The following is a 22493-nucleotide window of genomic DNA, read 5'->3' as shown; positions in this document are numbered from 1 at the left end:
CTGCACAGGAACTTTTTAAAGATTGAAGAGCAGAGATGTCGGCTTGAGGACTAAGGTGCGCCTGACTCAAGCCATGGTATTTTCAATAACCTCACATGGATGTGAAAGCTGGACAGTGAATAAGGAAGATCGTAGAAGAATTGATGCCTTTGAGTTGTGGTGTTGGAGGAGAATACTGAAAGTGCCATGGACTGCCAAAAGAACCAATAGATCTGTTTTGGAAGAAGTGCAACCAGAGTGCTCCTTGGAGGCCAAGATGGCTAGGCTTCGTCTCTCATACTTTGGACACGTTGTCCGGAGAGAACAGTTGCTGGAGAAGGATGTCATGCTGGGTAAGGTGGAGGGTCAGAGAAAAAGAGGAAGACCCCCAACGAGATGGGTCAGCCAGGTGGCATCATTGATGGAGTCAAGTGTGGCGGTGGTAGTGAGGGTGGCCCAGGATCGGACATTGTTTTGTTCTGCTGTGCATGGGGTCGCTATGAGTCACTTCCGACTCGATGGCACCTGACAACAACAACAACAACAACAACTCTCTCTGCACTACTTTATGTTAGTCCAATCTCAGTAGAACTGTATTGCAATGTTACAGCCTGGGACAACTTGACAATGTGGCGAGTGGGTTTTAGGCTCTTTCCTTCTGAAACTCCTCCACAAGATTGCACCCGAATCCTGTGCCAAGAAGTTATGCCTATCAACATTTCTCCTTTCCTTTGAACAGTTTTATACAGACAGGCCTTTCTCCACTACTGTTTTCCAAATCTTTCCATCTTGATGCCTTACGTCTCTTTTCAGCTCCCAGCTGGAAGCCCCATTTTTGTTCCATTCCGGCAGTTTTTCATTTCTTTGTATTTCTATTGTTATATAACTGTGAAAAGTATTTTCTCTTGCTGGAAAATGCCCATATGCTTTTTTTAAAAAAAAACAACACGTTTTTTTTTGGTGGTGGTGAGAATATATACAGCAAAACATATATCAACGCATCAGTTTCTATATGTACCTTTCAGTGATACTGATTACATTCTTTGAATTGTGCAACATCTCATCCTCCTTTACTGAGTGACTGGTCCCTCCTCATTAACATAAACTGCTGTCCCCTGAGGTTCTGTCTAATCTTGAGTAGCTGTTGTCAGTTTGATCTCACAGAGATAGCTCTTAAAAGGGCAGAATGCTCAAAGCAGACCTTTTATGCTGGGAAAGCTAAATTATTGTTCAGTTGTAAGACTGCTTCAGGGGGTAATTTTCATATAAGGCTTAAAGATAATCTTAGGACAATGCTTCAAGGGATTCATCCTCACTCCATGGCTCCAGAAAGTCTAGAGTCCATGAAAATTTGAAATTCTGTGCTGCATTTCTGCTCTTTTGATAAGAATTATCTATGAAATGTTTGATCAAAATATACAGTAATGGTAGCCAGGGACTTTTAGCCTCATGCAAAGGAGGCAGTTGTTTATGGAGGTAATTAGCCACACATTTCATATCCTCTTCCTATTCCTGACTCTCCTTCTCCTTCTGTTGCTCCAGGTGAAAAGTCTAAATTGTTATACTTTGAATGGCCACTTGCAAGCTTCTAAGACCCCAGGCAATATGCAATGAAGTAGGAAGTAGACCAAAAGCAGTAAACATTATTAGGTCAGTTAACTGGCATGTCCCATGAAATCATGATCTTAAACCTCCCAACCAAGGAACCAGATCTCTTGAGGTGTTTGGTTGTACGTAGGCAGCCTCGACAGCAACTCTGTTTTTATTGTTATTGTTGTTATAAATATATCACATAGTTGTTGCCAAATTATATTGAAAATTTTTTTTGATATTTCAACGTTTTATAGGTGTACAACTTATTAACAGCAATTAATGTAATAGTCTGTCCAATCCTACCCTTAATCAATGTGATTTTGGCATCACAGTTAACCCTCCTTCCCCCACCTCCCGGAAACCACTGACAACTTTGGTCTCTATACAGTTTCTTTTTCTTGTGTTTTTATATCAGTGAGGTTATACAATATTTGTCCTTTTGTGATTGGCTTATTCCACTTAGCATAATGCCTTTCAATTCCATCCATATTATATCAAGACTTAATTTTTCTTAATGAATAGTTTGCCCTTCTACAGTCTACCATATTTTGTTTATCTACATCTTGGCTGTTTATGAATAATGAATATATTCCATTGGTCTATGTGTTTATTGTTTTACTGGGCTGATTGGCTTACTGTTGTTGATGTTGTTAGGTACCATCCAGTTGGTTCTGACTCACAGTGACCCTTTGTACAACAGAATGAAACACTGCCGGGTCCTGCACAATTGTTGTTACACTTGAACCCACTACTAAAGCCACTATGCCAAATCATCTCGTTGGGGTTTCCGTGCTTTCGCTGACCCTCCACTTTAACAAGCATGATGTCCTTCTCCAGGGACAGGCCCCTCCTGAAAACATATCACAAGTATAAGAGACAAAGTCTCACCATCCTTCTGGCTTCTAAGGAGCGTTATGGCTGTACTTCTTTCAACACAGATTTATTTGTTCTTCTGGAAGTCCATGGCATTTTCAATATTCTTCTTCAATATCATAACATCAATTCTTCGGTGGTCTTCCTTATTCATTGTCCAGCTTTCACATGCATATGAGACTATTGTAAATATCATGGCTTGGGTCAGGTGCCCTCAGTCCTCAAAACTGACATCTATGCTCTTGAACACTTGAGAGGTCTTGTCCAGCAGATTTGCTAATGCTGCTGCTTCCTTGAGTATTAATAGTGGATCCAGGCAATATGAAGTCTTTGACAACTACAACTTTTTTCCCCCATTTATCATGGTGTTATTTATTTGTTGTGTGACAAGGATTTTGTTTTCTTTACACTGAGTTGCAACCCACACTGAAAGTTGTAGTCTGTGATCTTCATTAGTAAGTATTGTAAATCCTTTTTTTTTTTTTTAACAAACAAGGCTATAACATCTGCATATTGCAGGTTGTTAAGGAGTCTTCCTCCAATCCTGATGTCACATTCTTCATATAATCCAGCTTCTCAGATCATTTCCTCAGCATACAGATTGAATAAGTATGGTGAAAGAATACAACTATGCATATACTTTTCCTAATTTTAAACCACTCGATATTCCCTTATTCTGTTTGACTGCTTCTTGGTCCATGTACATGTTCTTCATGAGTACAATTACATGTTCTTGAGTCCCCATTATTCGCAATGTTATCCATAGCTTCTCATGATTCACATAGTCGAAAGCCTTTGCAGAGTCCATAAAGCACAAGCAAACATCTCTCTGGTATTCTCTGCTTTCAGTGAAGATCCATCTGTTGTCAGCAATGATAACCCTGGTTCTACATCCTTTTCTGAACCTGGCTTGAATTTCTGGCAGGTGTCTGTTGATGTGCAGCTGTTTTTGAATTATCTTTAGCAAAATTTTACTTGCATGTGATATTAATAATATTTTTAGATGATTTTTGCATTATGTTGGGTCACCTTTGCCTGTTATGGACACAAATATGGATCTCTTCCAATCAGTTGGCCAGGTAGCTGTCTTTCAAATTTCTTGGCATAGATGAGTGAGTGACTCAAGCACTGCATCAGTTTGTTGAAAGATTTCAAGTTGTAGTTCATCAATTCCTGGAGCCAATGCTGTTATTTTGTTGAGGATTTTTAAAATCTATATTGACGATAGGTATTGGTCTGTAGTTTTCCTATGGCATCTTTGTTTGTTTGGTTATCAGAATTATGTTTCATAGAATGAATTAAAGACTTCCATGTGCTGTGTTTAAGCTGGAGTACTGTTGTTCATTATTTGCCTAAAGTCCTATTGTTATTTTTAATGTGCACCTAAGATATCAACACCATTCTGGATATATGTTTGATGTAATTTATGAAGCCGCCTGTGATTGGGCACCAAGTCACCTTACTTGCCTCTCCCTTTGTAGGCTATCCACAATTAAATGATGTGAGCACAGTTTGTTTAGATATTATCTCTGGGCTTAAAATGTAGGAACGCAGGAAGGAAAGGTTTATGGGTGATATTTATTGCAGACTCATTCTTCCCAAATGGTTTTCCCAAGGTGTAATATTCTGATGTTCAAGACTCATTGTTTTCTGGCTTTGCTTATTATAAGGAGAGTCAGGCTTCCACTTCATGACTTAAATGTAAAAATTGTAACTTGAAGCATGAGTGTGTCTTAAGTCATTCAAATGAAGAAATAAGCCAGAATAAGTCTAAGTAAACACATGCAATTAAAGGAAGTTTATCATAAATATTCGATGCCTGCCCACTGGAGGGTACAAAGGACTTAGAAAATCAAAGCCGATTATTATGAAGGTCTGAGGACTTGGAAACCTGAGTACAAATCAGGCAGAAAGCTGTCTAGAGTCTGGGTGGTAACCAGGGCTGCGTTCATACACCTGAGCTTCATTTGGCACAATATTAATTTTCTTTAGGTAAAAATCCTATTGCACACTAAGTCCAGAAGGACCTCTCCTTTCCTGAGCCAGTCAAGACTATGGCGTCCCTATAACTCAGCCTTTGCAATCCTTCTTACTCCATGAGGGCAGAGATAAAGTATCATGAACATTTATTGAATGTGGTGCTGGTTTACATCAAAAACAGATAAAGCAAAACCTTGGAGTCCAGCAAATTAAGAATATTATAATTCAAAGACTATATAGAAGCAAGCATCATGAAAAGAACTGGGACATTGTTGCTACACACATACATTGTTGTTGTTAAGTACTGACACACACACATATATAAATTTAATCTTTTAATTTTTAATTTATATATGGGAGAAGAGAACTGAGTTACTCTTTGTGCTTAGGATCGATAATGACCACAATCTGACTTTAGTTGAAGGGTCCTTTGGTTTATTGTAAAATACTCATTTTTACAATTTCCTATCCAATCCTCTGGGTTGGGGATCTTAAATAACCTAAATGAGTAATAGAGGCATAAGGGAATTTTGGGAACAGTGGCAATAAGGAGGTGGCTATTTTCAGTTTAAAAGGGACAACTGCTCAGCTCCAGATAGTTATCACTGAGGAAGACAAAGTCGATGTTGCTTGTTCTTGTTTTAAGTGTTGTAGAGTTGGTTCCAACACATAGCAACCCTGTGTAGGGTTTCCAAGAAGCAGTTAGTGAGTTTGAACTATCAAGCTTGTGGTTAGCAGACCAGTGCCTATCCAACAACCCCACAGCATGTTGCTAGATCTTCCTGTTTTTAAAGAGAAGATGGAAATCCGATTTTTTTTTTTTAATGTAAACATTAGTTAGCATTCACCAATTTTAAAATATGATGGGAGCTAAATAAAGGCCATTGTGCTGCTTGGACACTTTGCCCACTTCTAGAACTTTAATTTTACAGAACATGTAGGATTTAGTGGTCTCAAAACCAAACTCCAGATCATTATTTGTTCTTGATATGTTCAGGTAACAGCTTTGGTTTGGCATAGAGAACTCTCTGTGATTGCATTGAACAAATATCTGTTGTATCAGACTCTGTGTTAGCCTTGAAAGACAGAAACACCATAAAACCCTAGTGCTTGCCTACAAGGAGCTCACAGGTTGGTAAGGGAAACATGATGTGAGTTAGGATGTTACGGAACAGAAACCTCACCTTTCAAGTGGAGACCTCACAGCTGGAAAATTTAAGACATTATGCTCATATAAGTGCAATGGAGTTTATATGGGTTTACTCTTAATTACCTGGCAAAAATATTATCCCAAAGAGTGCTGTAAAACTAAAAAACCCAAACTAAACCTATTGTTAAGTGCTGTTGAATTAGTTCTGACTCATAGTGATCCTATATACAGTTTCCAAGGAGTAGCTGGTTTGAATCGCTGACCTTGTGGTTCAAACCAACCTTGTTGTTTACTGTTTATCCCAAACCAAACCTACTGCCATTGAACAGATTTTGACTCATAGAAACCTTATGTTATTCTTGTCAGGCGCCATCGAGTTGGCACCAACTCAGAGTGCCACTGTGCAGAACAGAATGAAACAATTGGTCCTGCACTAAACCTCACAGTTGTTGCTAAGCCTGAACCCACTGCTGCCGCCATTGTGCTAACCCATCTTGTTCAAGGCCTTCCTCTTTTTCTCTGACCTTCCACTTTACCAAGTATGAGATCCTTTTCTAGGGACTGGTCCCTCCTGACACCATGGCCGAAGAAGAAACCGTACAGGACAGAGTAAAACTGCTCCTTTTTGTTTCTGATTATGTAAACATTTATGGGAGCAGACGAGCTCATCTTTCTCCCATAAAATCATCTTAAAGTGGTGTTTCATTTTGGATATATATATTTGCATTCATTTGTCATATTTTAAGTATCTGTGGTATACTTTCTGTTTATGAAGCACCATAGGAGAACAGATAGAAAAATTATGCCTTTGAATTATGGTATTGGCAAAGAAAAAATATACCACGGTCTGCCAGAAGAATAAAGAAATTTTTGTCAGAAGAAGTACAGCCAGAATGCTGTTTAGAAGTGAAGATAGGGAGACTTCATCTTATGGACTTTGGACATGTCATTAGCAAGACCAGTCCCTGGAGAAGGGCATCAGGTTTTGTAAAGTAGAGTACCAGTGAAAAATAGGAAGACCCCCAGAACAAAGTGGAGTGACATATGGCTGCTTAACAAAGGGCTGAAATAAGAATGATTATGAAGATGGCACAAGACCAGGCAAGATTTTGTTCTATTGTATGAGGTGAGTCCAAAATTATCCCCACTCTGGCTGTAGAATTTATTTTAATCAACTTTTAGAAAAGACAAATACATAATTTTTCATCATAATCTCCTAACTTTTTAATACAATTTGTCCATCTCTCAGCAAGCTTTCATAGTCCCTTAATAAAAAATGTTTTCAGCTAAGCTATGAACCTTGAATGCACCACTATCTTCAATTCTTCATTAGAAGTGAGTCTGTCCTCACAGGGCTGCTTTCAGGGGACCAAACAGGTGAAAGTTTGATGGAGGAAGATCAGAACTATAGGGATGATACTTTGACACTTGAAAACAAAGTTTTTTGCAGAATGTCAACGGTGTAGGCAGAGATGTGAGGACATGCATTGTCATGCAAGATCACAATGACCTTGGTTTGCAGTCCTCTGCAAATAATCTGGTTTAGGCTTCAGCTCTTCCCTGAGCATCTCACTGTAAGAAGCACTATTGGTTGTTGAATGTTTTTCCTGATAGTGTTCTTATACTGGCCCTTGAGACTCCCAGAAAACTGTGTAAGCATCAATTTTCCAGCTGATGGCTGACTTTTGAACTTTTTCTTGGTTTGCGATTGAGGACATTTCCATTCCATATTCTGTTGTTTACTCTCAGGCTTATTATATAGAGGAATACATGTCTAGTTGCTAATAATGATTTTTTTTTAAAAACGAACTTTCACCTTCCTTCAAGTATGGTCCAAATTTTGTTTGCAGATATCCAAACGCTTCTGTCTATGTTCTTCCGTGAATTGTCTCCAAGCCTGTCTTGTGCAATCTTTTTGAAACCCAAGTCTATCATGGGTTATTTCATAGGCAGAGCCATGTTGATTTGCAAATGATTTGCCACGTAATCTAATGTTACTTATCTATTTGACAGAATCATTTCATTTGCATGCTCAATGTTGTCATAAGCTGTGGACGTGGGTGGGCATTTTTAGCCAACCAGAGTATGGATCATTTGTGACTCACCCTCGTACTTGGGGTCGCTATGAGTCAGAACTGACTCAATGGCACCTAACAACAACAAAGGAGAATTAGAAACCCTGGTGATGCAGTGGTTAAAGTACTGGGCTCTTAAACAAAAGGTTGGCCGTTCAAACCCATTAACTGATTCACAGGGGAAAGATGTGGCAGTGTGCTTCAGTAAAGATATACAATCTTGGAAACCTTATCTGTCATTCTTACTGTATCCTATAGGGTTGTTATGAGTCAAAATCGATTCGAGGACAGTGGTTTTTGGCAGGTAAAGATGAATGAAAAAGGAGAAGACAAAGTCCCTACTAAGAAGGAAATAAAATTTTGTTGATCAAGCAAAATAGGCAGACTAGAGAGCAATCCCAAAGGAAGCTAAGTTAAGTCAGACAATGCCCCGTGGAGGCCAGAAAGTTTTGGAATACAAACCAATGTTTTAAATGTTCATCTATACAAAGGGACCTGATAATGTTGCCTTATCTACACACATATCTATCGAGAATCAGTTTTAGAGATGCATGAGGCTGCAAAGCTGACTAAGTGACTCCAGATAACTGGTAGACTCTGAATAAGTTGACAAAGGGAGAGAGAAACAAATCTGGTGAAAGAGAGCAAAATGCAACCAGTATTTGTTTCTTCTGCCTGTGACATGAATTTCTTTTTTTTTGAATAAACAATAAGCCTGGAGTTAGTTGAGCCCTGCATTTTACCTCAGTGTTCTCTTCCATCCCCGAGCACTATTAGGAGAATCCAGTCAGTCCTTCTTGGCAATGCCTGGGGAACTAGTGACACTCTGCTTGATTGTTACCAAATTTATTCCCAGGAAGTAGGAAGTAAGTTGTTTGTTTTTTTTCCTTGGTGTGCCCTCATCCTTGGAGTCTCAAGCTCAGCTTTCTGAAGTTTTCCGTAGTAAGGGATCTACCTCATCAACATCTAGTCCATCTCCTCTTGCAGGGAAGAGGTTGGCCCAAGCGGTTTCTGGAAGGCTCTCCTGTTCAGGAGCTCAGTCCCTACTAGGGCAATTTGCTTCACTTTGAGACAGTTTTGTGAAAGATTCCTTTCATTTAAGGACTGAAAAAAAGGTTAACTGCTTACCTGTGGTGTTGTTTTATTTACCAGATCAATTAACAAGAGGGAAAAAGTTGATGATAAATATTTATTGACCAATTAATATGTGGTACAAGACCAAGAGCTATTGTGAAGCATCAAAGCAGCTGTATGAGCGAGTACTACAGTCATCACCATATTATGGACGAGGAGACTGGGCTTTGAGCTTCAGTGCTATGTATGAACCAGGTCACTGCGCAGCTCAGGTTCTTCATTTATTTAAATCTTGTGTGGACCATACTTAGTCACACTGGATACCACTTTGGTGGTGTTGTTAAATTGTTAAGTGCTGTGAAGTCGATTCAGACTCACAGTGACCTTGTATAGCATTACCAAGGGGTAGCTGTGGGTTTGAGCCACCAAACTTGAGGTTAACAGTCCAGTGCTTATCCTACAGTGCCACAACAGGCTATCACTTAAGTTACAACTTCTACAATGAGTGCTTTATATCTCATATTTAACACATATTCAGCAGTCCAGCTTTGGTGTGTTTTCTCTATATCAATGAATATTGCTTTTTTATACTTTAAATCTGATATATAATAATTTCATAAAAGTGTTTTCCGCCCCCCAGAGTCCTATTTAAATTCTCAACATATGCCAATTATGGTTGAAATCATGAACAATTTATAGTAATTCCTTAGTTCAACCGTGGCTTAGATGTTGTGACACTTGGCTTGATTTCACTTCTCTGTAGCTTCATATTTACTCTCCCTTGTTGTTTTGGTGAAAACAGACATAATCTTCATCTTCCAAATGACCTCTTCACATGTGTCTTCTGTCATATGAAATCTCTACCCATGAGCTGCTACTGAGAGAAGTAAGGGTCCAACTCAATTTATAATTGAAATACTCAAGAGGACTCCAATTCATTGAAGAAAGAGTAATGCTTTCTTCTTAATGTAATGTGCACTGATTTCTGATGGCGGAATTGGCCATGGAAACATTGGCATGTTGTGAGGTCATGTTAAGGAGAATAGAAATAAATAGGTAACTTTGAAACTTTTGTTGTGAGTTCTAAAAGATATCCTTTCAGATGTCATAATGTAATGGGCACTGAATGATCTGTTCCCTCATGCTCACACACAATAATAGCCAAAATAAAGGGGATTCTACTTACAGGCTGTCCAGGCTCATCTCCCCCAAGGATTCTGAAGCCAAATCCAGACTCCATTCTCCGAAGGTGAACATCCAGCTCTTTATAATCTGGACCTGGGATAAAGGAGATCCCATTGAGTAATGAGTCCTGTCTCCTCCCCACCCCTTGAGGAGCTGAACACACCAATGATACATTAATTTTATGGATGTGATTAATGAGAGTGTTGTTAGAATTGGTGGAGAGCAAATTTTTTTTTTTAGACGATAACAACAACAACAAAAAGTAACAAAAAAATAGGTGTTTCAAAATTAGGTAGTTCTGGGAATATCAGCTAAGGGCACTACTAGGATTTCACCATAAGCAGAGACCCCTTTGGATTTTCTGAGTGGAAAAATTCTGTGATCTGAATTGACTCTTCAATATTTATTTTGGGATGGTTTGCTGTCAACTTTGGTGATGGTTACTCTGACTGGAATAATTGTTTCAGAAGCCTGAGAGAATAGAGGGCAAAACGCTGAAACTAGCTAGCAATTTAGTAAGGCTGGTTTAGGATTTCATGCATTCATTGAACATGTGTGTGGAAATTTAAGTTTGAGAGAAGTTGTTTTTAAATTTCAAAAAATTGAAAATGTAGATTTTAAACTTTAATCTATTTGGGTTCAAGTGATATTTGTTTCTTCAGACAAACTACATTATATTTTTCATAATGTTGGTTTGGTGCCTGAATCTAAGATGAACTCTTAGCTCCCAAAGATTTGATCATGTGTAAGCCATTAGTAAATTCACTCCACTATTGACTCCACTTTCTGTTGTTGTTAGGTGCCATTGAGTCAGTTCTGACTCATAGTGACCCTGTGCACAGCAGAATGAAACATTGTCCTGTCATGCTCTGTCCTCACAGTGGTTACACTTGAGTCCACTGCTGTTGCCACTGTGTCAATCCACCTCCTTGGAAGAGCTCTTTTTTTCTTACCATACACTTTACCATGCATGCTGTCTTTCTCCAGGGAATGGTCAGTTAGAAGTGAGTATCCTCACTTCTAAGCAGCAGGTATTCTGGCTGTACTTCTTCCAAGACAGATTTGTTTGTAATTCTAGCAGTACTTGGTACTTTCAATATTCTTCTCTAACACCATAATTCAAATGCGGGTTGTTCTACAGTCTTCTTTATTCATCATCCAACTTTCACATGTGTATGAGGCTTGGGTCAGGGGCACCTTTGTCTTTAAACTGACATCTTTGCTCTTGAGCACTTTAAAAGAGGTCTTTTGCAGCAGATTTGCTTAATGCAATCCATCCTTTAATAGCTTCACTTCTGAGTCCATGAGTATTGATTGGGGATCCTAGCAAAATGAAGTGTCTGATAGCTTCATTCTTTTTTTCTGTTTATTGTGATATTATTGGTGTATTTGTAAGGATTTTGGTTTTCTTCACATTGAGGTTCAATCCCTACTGAAGGCTGTGGTCTTTGATCTTCATCAATAAGTCTTTTAAGTTTTCTTTGCTTCCAGCAAACAAGTTTGTGTCATTTGCATTATGAAAGTTGCTTCCTCCAATCCTAATCACACCTTTTTCTAAACAAAACCCAGCTTCCTGGAGTATTTGCTTGGTGTGCAGATTGGATATATATGGTGAAAGGACATCTCCCTGATGCACACCTTTCTTGATTTTAATCATTCAGTATCCCCTTCTGTTCAAATGACTGGCTCTTGGTCTATCTACAGGGTCCTCATGAGCAAAACTAAGTGTTCTGTAATGCCCACATACCCGTTCTTTGCTATGTTGTTGTTGTTAAATGCCATTGAATCGGTTCCAACTCCTAGCTATCTTGTATAGGGTTCCCAGGAAGTGACTAGTGAGCTTGAACCACTGACTTTGTAGTTCAAACCAACCTTGCGGTCCCGAGTATTAACCCACAGCATCATGCTTTATTATGATTTACATCCTTGGATGTCTTTGCATAGTAACTATGGCACAAAGTAAGCATCTCTGTGGTTTCTCTACTTCCAGTCAAGATCCAGCTGAAGTCATGAACAATATCCCTAGTTTCACATCCTCTTCTGAATCTGGCTTGAATTTCAAGAAACTGTTGATGTCCTGCTGCAATCGTTTTTGAATGATCTTCAGCAAAATTTTGCTTGCATTTGAGATAAAAAAATGTTGGATGATTTCTGTATTCATTGGGTCACTTTTCTTTGGAATGGGCACAAATATGGCTCTTTTCCAATTGGTTGATAAGGTAGCTGTCACCCAAATTTCTTGACATAGAGGAATGAGCACCTCTTATGCTATATTGGGTTGTTGAAAGATTTCAATTTGTATTCTATCAATTCCTTGAGCCTTCAGTGCAGCCTGGACTACTTCCTTCAATACCATCAAGTCTTGATAATATGCTACCTCTTGAAATGGTTGAAACACAAACCAATACATTTTGGTCCAGTGACTGTGTATTCCTTTCTTCAACTTTTGTCATATGATCCTTCAATATTGCAACCTGAGGCTTGACATATTTCTTCAGTTGTTTCAGCTTGAGAACTGTTGAACATGTTCTTCCCTTTTGGTTTTATAATTCCAGGTCTTTGCTCATTTCATTACAGTACTTTGTCTTCTCAAACTGCCCTATTGAAATTTTCTATTCAGCTCTTTTACTTCATCAGTTCTTCCAGATGTTTATATTCCCTACACTCGAGAGCAAATTTCATAGTTTGTTTTGACATCCATTTTGGACTTTTTTTCCTTTTTCCTTTTTAATGACCTTTTTCTGTCTTTTCATGTATAATGCTGTTGATGTCATCCCACAACTCTTCTGGTCTTTGGTCATTACTGTCTAATGCTTCAAATGTGTTCTAGAGATGGTTTCTAAATTCAAGTGGGATCTACTCAAGGTCATATTTTGGCACTTGTAAAATTGTTTTCATTTTCTTTAGGTTCAACCTAAACTCGCATATGAGTAATTGATGTTCTTTTCCACAGATGTAGTCTGGTAGCGTAGAGGTTACAAGTCAGGCTGCTAAATTCAATGTCAGTAGTTTGAAACTACCAGCTGTCCTGCAGGAGAAAAATGGGGCTTTCTGCTCCCATAAAGATTTACAGCCTCAGAAACCCTATATACAGGGATACTATGAGTCGGAACCAACTCCACAGCACACTACCACTACCACCACCAGTCAATTTGATTCCTGTGTATTCCATCTGGTGAGGCCTGTGTATATATTATGGAAAAAAAGTATTTGCAATGAATAAGTCATTGGTCTTTCAAAATTCTATCATGTGATCTCCAAGGCTATATTTTCGAACTACTGATCCTTTCTTGTTTCCAACTTTCACATTTCAATGATGAGTAATTATCAATGCATCTTGATTGCATGTTTGATCAGTTTCAGACTTAAGAAGTTGGTAAAATTCCTCCATTTCTCATCATTGGCTTAAATGGTTGGTGCATAAATTTGAATTATAGTCATATTAACTGGTCTTCCTTGTTGTTAAGGTCCAAGGAATTGGTTCCACTCACAGTGACTTTGTATAAGAGTTTCCAAAGCCTCATCTTACTCTTGAAGAGTGGCTGGTAGGCTTGAACTGCTAACTTGATGGTTAACAGACTATTTTGTATCCTACTGAGCCACTGCACTCCCTGGTCTTCTTCATAGGAGTATGGATATTATCCCATCACTGATCACATTGTACTTCACAATAGATCTTGAAATGCTCTTTTTGACAATGAATGTTACATCATTCCTCTTTAGTTTGTTGTTCCTGGCATTGTAAACCATATGATTGTCCAATTCAAAGTGGTCAATACCAGTCCATTTCAGTTTAGTAATGCCTAGCATACTGATCTTTGTGTCCCATTTCACTTTTGACAACTTCAAGTTTCCCTAGATTCATAATTTGTATATTCTGTGTCCCAATTAATAATGTATGTTGCAGTGGTTTCTCCTCATTTTTAATTTTGCTCCACCAGCAAACGAATGTCCTGGAAGCTTTGCTCCACTCAAGTCATTATGGTCAGCTCTACTTTGGGGAGGCAGCTCTTCTCCAGTTGTATTTTGCCTTCTAGTATGAGGGGCTCATCTTCTGGCAATATGTTAGACAATGGTCCACCTGTTTTTCCTAGTTAGTGTTAGTCTGGATGACCCTGCTGGTATTTAAAATAACCAATGGCAGAGCTTCCAGAATCGCAGCAACAAACTTGCAGACATGTGATGGTTGATTCCACTAGTATACCTTAAAATAAATTAGAGGAGGGATGCTTTTCTGCAATCAGCTGAAAAAAATATGTGTACTTTAAAAATAAAGTGAGAAATTCTCCTGAATGTCATTTTAGTGTTTTCCATCCTAGAATTGAAACATTAAGTACATTAAAAGAAATCCTTTAGGCTTTTAAAGACAAATATGGTTTATGCTGACTGTCTCCCCAAATCTCCAGCCTACCTGTGGTCCTTTGAACTTTCCTCAGAATAGAAAAATGTCCCAGTCACAATTGAATTTTGTATATGTTCGGAACCAGTGTTAGAATTTCTAAGGATAAACTACCTTGGGGAATTTTTATCATGCCATCCTTGCTTAAGAAGAATTTAGTGATCCCTGGCCTTAATAGTGTCAAAAGGAGCATTAAAATGGATAGAACTAATATTCAGCAAAACTCGCCTTGCTTAAACAGGATGATTTTGGAAATTAGGACGATATTTCAGAGGAGAATCCTCATGGAACAAAAAGCTATGTCTGAACCACTTGATATACAGCAGTATTACAGTGAGAGATTCAATGAAGGATGGTCAGGTGACTCCATCCCAGCTGCTACAGTAAATGGAGCTGCTGAAGTGAGACAGTGTACAAAGTACAATGATGCTGGGCTCACCTTGGTGCCCTCCAACTGGGGCTGTGCAGTCCTCATGAAACATAAGAAGCAAGTCATTCACTTCTGCAATGTGGGCACATGGTGATTATGAGTCTGGTGCATTCTTTTAAAAAAAAACTAAACTAGGCATATGAATATACATGTATGTGTATGTATGTATTGTGTGAGACTCCATGACAATTGTGACCTTTTATGACCTGATGTTCATGTAACTAAGGTCTGTTCCATTCAATGAAAACTATGAAACTCTCGATGAAGTGCAATCAGATGTTCACATCCTTTATAGAATGTACAAGAAGTCACATTAAAGATGGGAGAACTTGTAAGAATTAAGTTGATATTACAAAAATTAAGTTAATTAGAGCAAAGGAAATACAAAAACCTTGCCCTACACTTAACTGACACAATTGGCTTTTGACTCAGTTTATTCTAGAATCTGCAGTTGAACCTATGAAACCACGTGTGTGTGCTAAGCAGCTGGGAGTCTGAAGGCAGGTGGAGTAACCCTGCAAGACCGTTATAGGCATTTGTGGTCCTCTAAGGAAGACATAAAGATGGTAGTTTCTAATCACTGTTTAAACCTTTCAGAGTGGTTACGATTTCATTGCTCATGCCAAACTCTTCTCTAAGTGGTTTTAAGCTTGGAGGACTATACCATATAAACATAAAAATACAAATAGAGCAAGGTATATTTTTGATGCAGATAATGAAAGAGCTAGCACATGTTTAACCAGAACTTCCCATCTGCTTTTACAAACATTGTTCTCACTTTTGCATGACTGGTGAGTACTCAAAGTGGGAAATTGTTCTTCCAGTGACTTCTGCAGCATCCATAATTGCATGAGAAGCTCTAAAAGGAGTTTACTGTGCAATCCATTTTATTTGCTAACTAAAACTTATCCCCTAAGGAAATGCTGAAATGATGACAATCCCAGTAATGGAATTTTCAGATTTGCCAAGGTACTAGGAGGCTGTCTTATTATTAGAGAATGCTGTAATTCCTCAAAAAATAGAAAAGCTTTTCCTTAATGAATGATGCCAAGGAAAAAAAAAATTTTTTTTTTTGGAGAAAATTCTAGATTCTAGCATGTTAACTTTGAAAAACAAAGATGTGAACAGGGCATTTATCTTTCTCCCTCTACTCTTCACAGACATTGTGGTGGCAATTAAGACCCTCGGATTGTTGTTCTGACTCATTCCTTGATTTCAAGTACAAGATAGTGTGTGTTAGTCATTTCCTCTTTACTTCCAGTCTGCATGGCAGAAATGGCAGCTTCATGCTACGTGAGCAAACAGAGAAGTAAAGAAGGCCCACTAGAGAAGTGTGCCAACAAATGTGATTTATTTTTTATTTCTTTGTTAATTTTGAACACAGACACTGAAGCTGCCAGGCATGGAAACTTTAAATAGTCAAGTGGAAAAAATAGTTTAAATGATAGATTATGCCTTGAGGCAGGCAAGACTTTCCCCCTATTAAGTATGACTTTACAAAATAACTAATATTATATGCACAAAGCTAGGAGACATCATTCTTTTTTCATTTATTCTGCTTTCTTGCAAGATTATGATGATCTGATACTTTTGCAGCTACTTTTCTGGCCCAACGGTATGCTACAATTGTTATAGCAGACTATATCTTGATCTATGCAAGAACTGAAAGCAAGGAAATACAAACGCCAACTCTTCACCCCACTGAAACAGAAATTAACAATAACCACCCCTTCTCTCTTGTTGCTGTGCAGACTGTGCATTGTAAGGTTGTTAGTGTGGCTCACTCTCTTACATTCCCACTGAAGTCCTTTTTGATCCTTTCTTCTTCTATAGTCTTTTTGTTTGTTGGTTTTCCTTCTTGCTTTCCCTCAGCAGTTTTTGCAGAACTGTGAGGGATACTCTCAGGGTTGTTTGGTCCAGTGGTGGTGGTGAGGGAAGAATTAAGGCAGACAGAGCACTCTGTGGACACTGGTAGTCAATAGGCAGCCATGAGCAGTATTGCCATGAGCAGTATTGCATCTTCCTTAAGAGTTGAGTTCTGGGCTCCTCAGGCATTATGAAATAAAGTATATCTCATAAGACTGTTCCAGGAAGGAACTTTTGCATGACCACTATAGCAATTTACAGAATGAAACTGACAAGTCCTGATTTATCCTGGGCTCACACTAATATTAAAAAGCTAACTCATTTAAAAGTTGTAAATGGTGACCATCACCAAGTATTAGGACAACCTTCCTCATAAGTAAGTAAAGCAGAACTTCAAAAGCCACTTCCTAGTTCACTCTCAGACTGCAAGAAGGTTTTATATGCTATACATAACTTTGGTCTTGATTTTGAAAGACGTGGCTTTGTGTACATATTAGGGAAAAGGTTGGGTGGCGGAACACACTGATTACTTTTGTGAATGGATTCAAGCTTCAAAAATGCAAAATACGTCTTTATGGATTAATTTGGCACATGGGATGCTGTTATAAACATGTCAATTAAATTTTGGTACTTGAATCCCCTTCCATGTTTTAATTAAAACATAAGTGTCGTGGCTTATTATCACAGTTTGGCACAGAAACTGCATTGATTTAATTTTTCTTCTGAAAAGCACATTGATTTTTTGGCTTTTACTAGTAAAGAAATCGAGGTAAGGCCATATGAGGAAGGAATCCGGAAGCAAAAGTAATTATTAAACAAATCCTGGATTTCTAAGCAATCCAGATACAGAATGTGTTAAACAGGAATTAAATAGTTTCTATCTCTCACATCGAACGTGGCCAGATAGCTAATACATTTTGCCTTATAAGAATCCCATCCCTCACCTTTTTTTGCTTTTTCTCCTTTGGCAACGCGAATGTAGTTGGACACATTTTAGTTATAAAATTGCATCCTCCTCTTCAACCTTCAAATAAACTCAAAGTTCCCTTCCTGAATATCCACCTTGCTTGCTCTCCACTTCTGTCTCTTATGGAAGAGTAGTCTCTAGTGGTTCCTACAGACCCTCATCTCGGACACATTCCTTTGTCCCAGACAGTTCGGTTTCTGTTTTCTCAACACTACTGAACTGTTCGCTTTAAGGTCACTAATGACACCTTAATTGCTAAGTTGAATGTTTTTTGTTTTTTCTCTCTCCCTATTATGATTGATTTCTCTGCCAAATTTGATTCTGCTGACACTTCGTTTCTGGCACCTGATTTTCTTTGTTCCTAAACAAGGAAAAGTCTTTTTCTGTAAGTGATTTCTGGTATTGGTGTCATCTTGCTCTTGATTCTCTTGTCTTTGAGCGGAGTTGTCCGAACAAAGATCCTGGTAATATAGCCCTTTATTTTTTCAATAACCTTTCCCTAGGTGATAACATACTTATCTTTGTGCATCTACAGGCTTCATGTTATGCACACTGCAGGAGCTGTAAATAAATGGTTCTTGAATGTAATCATTTTAAGATACTCACCAATCTACTAGGCTTAATAAACCACAGCATCATTCTATGACTGTGTAATCAATTAGCTTCATAAATATGATATTTAGTGGTTACTATCACTTTAGCTAGTGGTTTTGTGCTGTGGGTTAATGCACTAGACTGCAAAGTCGGTTTGAACTACAAGGTCAGTAGTTCAAGCTCACCAGCGGCTCTTCAGAAACCCTATACAGGGTCTCTTTGGGTCAGAACTGACTCATTGGCTTTTAACAAGAATAGCAGCAGTGACTGTAGCTTGTATGCATAAGAATATGATGCAGGTAAAGGAAGATAATTATGGTCAATATATTTATCTGAATTAAAAAACATAACTCACAGTTTCATAAAGCATATATTATATAAAGGCAAAAAATATGGGAGATACATTTATATTGGACACAGTCATGATTTTCTATAATATTTTGATAACTTGTGAGAACATTTAACAAAATACTTGGAATTGTTTTTCTTGAAAATCTGGAGTTTATAACAATATAAACTTATTTTGTTAAGTAAATTTTTTAAAAGGTAAAAACATAATTTTTCACATACATCAATGTAACAACCTAAGCTATTGAGGGATACTCCTTTCTTTTAAATTTTGTATTTAAGTAAAATGCATCCAGAAGCTAAGATTTTTAAGAAATGAGAATGTTGTGACCAGTAAACTGAGATTTAGAAGCTGAATCTAATCCCTTCTCATGTTGTAGTTCTGATGACGTTTCTCTCTGGACATTAGGTATTACAAAGTATAAAGATTTTGTAGTCAGTAAGAACAATCATGCTTTAAAAGTTTTCAAACCAATTTAAGCAAACATATTAGACAATATGAGGACAAAAGAAGGAATATTTTCCATATTTTCTGCATATCCAAAAAATGACATGGAAACTTACAAGATGAAATTATTTCAAACACATATATTCTCCAAGGGGTGTTAGAACATGCTGAGATGGATAATGAGCTGTCATCATGGAAACACTCCAGAGATGTGTGCTGTGAGCCCACAGACCTGAAATAGTGCTAGTATTATGAAACACTTTTTTCTGTAATTGTTTCAGTATCTGGCTTTCAATTCAGCGCTCTAAGCAGCTAATTCAGTGCATTTCCATTGCTAATCCTAAGAGTTAAAAAACAAAACCTAACTCTTCCTTTCCGTCTTGTATTTCCAAAATAATATAAAACATTTTAGCTGGAATCAAATAGTTTTTTAAGAATTGTGGGAATGGTAGTTAAGTCAAACCACTAAAATCTCTTAAGTTCAGAGCCATAATAGTTGAAACTAATATAGGCATGGTTTCAAACAGCTTTAATTGATATAGGTATTTAATTTATGGGAAAGTAATTTAACTCAATGTTAGTAAACTTTCTAAAAATTTTTTTGGAAATGACTCAATCCTCTTGTCTAGTCCAGTATTACCCAATATAAGTAAAATGCAAGCTACATACATATGTAATTTTATATTTTAGTAGCCACATCTATAAAAGTAAATAGCCACATCTATAAAAGTAAAAAGAAACAGGTGGAAAAAATAATATATTTTCTTTTATCCACAATGGCTAAAATATCATTTCAACATTAAGCAATATAAAATTATTAATGAGACATTCTTTTTAGTTTGCTCAAAAATCTTTGAAATTTGGCATGGATTTTACACTTAACTGTGCATTTCAATTTACATTTTAAGTGTCTAAAAGCTATCATATTGGATAGTACAGATATAGTCAATCTTTAAAACTATCTTTTAACCTAGTTTCTCTAAAGCATTTTATGGAAAATAAAATTCATATGTATGATTGGTTTTTGGTCTTTCGTTTCTTTGGCATTCATAATAGAGTCACCATGATGTGAGTAGATGCTGATGTAGGTAAATAGAATGAGCACAGTGGTGCTGATGTAGGTAAATAGAATCAGCACAGTGGTGCTATACTAATAGACTGATACTACTTGGGAGAATGACTTATTACACAAAATGGAAGATGTTTTGTTCACAGCACTGTGAATACTGAAGAATACTTGCCAGAGGAATCCATTCGAAAACTGGTCCTGGGTGGCACTTGTTCTGGATAGGAAAATGGGGAATTAAAATTGAAATTCATTTATGACATTTGAAAATTCATCTTTGCTTTCTTTGTGTTGCTATTATAACCCCTCTCCCCCATCTTGTGCTTAAAGTTCGTTTTCTGTTTTTTCTCTGTCTCTAAAAATTCAAAGAAGTTAGTGATAGATTTTTTCCAGCTTTATGTGTATGAGGGAGTCTTCAAAAAGTAAATGGAAAATTTCCATCCTCATCTTTTAATTCCATTTTCCGTGAACTTTTGAAGCCCTCTCAGATATATATGTATATACGAGGATGAGGCAAAAATTATCCGCACTCCAGTTATATTAAAACACTGTCCATGCCCACGGCTAGTGACAACACTGAGTATGCATGTGAAATGATGTTGTCGAATACAGGAGTTACAGTGAATTATGTGGCAAACCATTATGTGCAAATCAGCCATGTTCTAGAGCATCTGTGAAATAATCCACAACAAACTTGGGTTTTGAAAAGCTTGTGTGAGAATGGATACTGAAAAAATCTCACTGAAGAGTATAAACAGAAGCGTTTGGACATCTGCAAACAAAATTTGGACCAATACTTGAAGGAAGGTGAAAGTTTCTTTAAAAAAGATCATTACTGGTGTTGACCCATGGATTTATCACTATGAACCTGAGAGTAAATGTCAGAATATGAAATGGGAACATCTTCAATCTCCAACCAAAAAGAGTTCAAAAGTCACCCATCAGATGGAAAATCGATGCTTACAGTTTTCTGGAATTCTCAAGGGCCAGTATTGGAATACTATCTGGAAAGATTCAACAATCAACAGTGCTCATTACTGTGAGAAGTGCTCACTGAAGACCTGAAGTATAAACTTCAGACTAAATGCAGAAGACTACTATCCAAGGGCGTTGTGATCTTGCATGACAGTGCACATCCTCACACCTCTGTCGACACTGTTGACACTCTGCTTCCTCCCTATAGTCTGGATCTGGCTCCTGTGCACTTTCACCTGTCTGGTCCCCTGGAAGTAGCCCTTCGAGTATGAAGATTCACCTCTGATGAAGAAGTGAGTCAAGTGGTGTATTCGTGCTCGTAGCTCAGCCGAAAACATTTTTTAAATAAGGGAGTATTAAAATCTGCTGACAGATGGACAAAATGTATTTAAAAGCTAAAAGATATGTCAAAAACTGATCTATTTGTCTAAAAGTTGACTAAAATAAATTCTACACTGAGAGTACGGATAATTTTTGACTCACCCTCATATGCGTATTTCTTTTATTTGTAAGTCAAAATAGACAAAATATAAATTATATTAAATCAGAATGAAAAAAAAAACACTATTTCCTAAAGTAATTAAGTTTGGATTCTTATCATGAGGATAATTAGTTGAAAGTAAAAGTAAATCCAGAGTCAGAAATATATATACAGCAAATATGTCTTTAAAAATAAAGTGTCGTCGAGTTGGTACCGACTCATAGTGACCTTGTATAGAGTTTCTGAGGAGCAGCTGGTGAATTTGGACCCCCACCTTGTGGGCAAGTGCTTATCCTACAGTGCAAAGCTGTTGTTAAGTGCTGTTGAGTCGGTTCTGACCCATAGCGACCTTGTATAGGGTTTCCAAGGAGCTGCTGGTGAACTTGAACCACCAACCTTCTGGTTCAAATGGAACGTGCAGTCAAGGATATTAGCCCACAGTACCACACTAGGACTCCTATATTATGGTGGCGATGATGGTTTTATGTTGTGGAGTCAGTCCCCACTCATAGTGACCCTGCATAGGGTTTCTGAGGCTAGAAATCTTTATGGTAGCAAAAAGCCTCATCTTTTTCCAGAGGCACCACTGGTAGTTTCAAACTGCTGACTGAGATTAGCAGCACAAATTGTAACCACTTTGTGATCAGAATTCCTTCTGTATTATGATAGTGTGACATAAAACATCGAAATGAAAAGTTAAAAATTCAGTGATTGTAATATCTTGATATTTCCTAATATTTGGACAGCTGAAGTTACATAAACATAATTTATCAGTAGCTACGTGTATTAATTAATTGGCTTATTTAACCAATACAGACCATTCATGAGGATTTTGATGTAAGATTTATATATGTTGTTGTTGTTAAGTGCCGTCGAGTTGGTTCCAACTCATAGCGACCCTGTATAGGGTTTCCTAGGAGCAGCTGGTGAGCTTGAACCACTGACCTTACAGTTCAAACGGATTTGCAGTCTGGTGCATTAACCCAAAGTGCCACATCACATAATAATTC

The 22493-nt window shown here is 37.6% G+C and overlaps 1 protein-coding gene across 1 annotated transcript in view; it reads right to left on the bottom strand.

The window, feature by feature from the left end:
• MAGI2 (membrane associated guanylate kinase, WW and PDZ domain containing 2) overlaps nt 1–22493 on the bottom strand; it is a 1931490-nt gene that overhangs the window by 214509 nt on the left and 1694488 nt on the right. Inside the window, exons 13-14 of the mRNA XM_006834399.1 lie at nt 20203–20244; nt 9911–10002 (exon numbers count right to left, since the gene is read on the bottom strand). Of these exons, the coding sequence (XP_006834462.1) occupies nt 9911–10002; nt 20203–20244 (134 nt within the window). The remainder of the gene's footprint in view (nt 1–9910; nt 10003–20202; nt 20245–22493) is intronic.

This window comes from Chrysochloris asiatica, unplaced genomic scaffold (genome assembly GCF_000296735.1).
Source record: "Chrysochloris asiatica unplaced genomic scaffold, ChrAsi1.0 scaffold00010, whole genome shotgun sequence".
Classification (NCBI taxonomy): Eukaryota; Metazoa; Chordata; class Mammalia; order Afrosoricida; family Chrysochloridae; genus Chrysochloris; species Chrysochloris asiatica.
The sequence above is the reverse complement of the archived record's forward strand: the minus strand, read 5'-3'. Positions and strand labels throughout refer to the sequence as shown.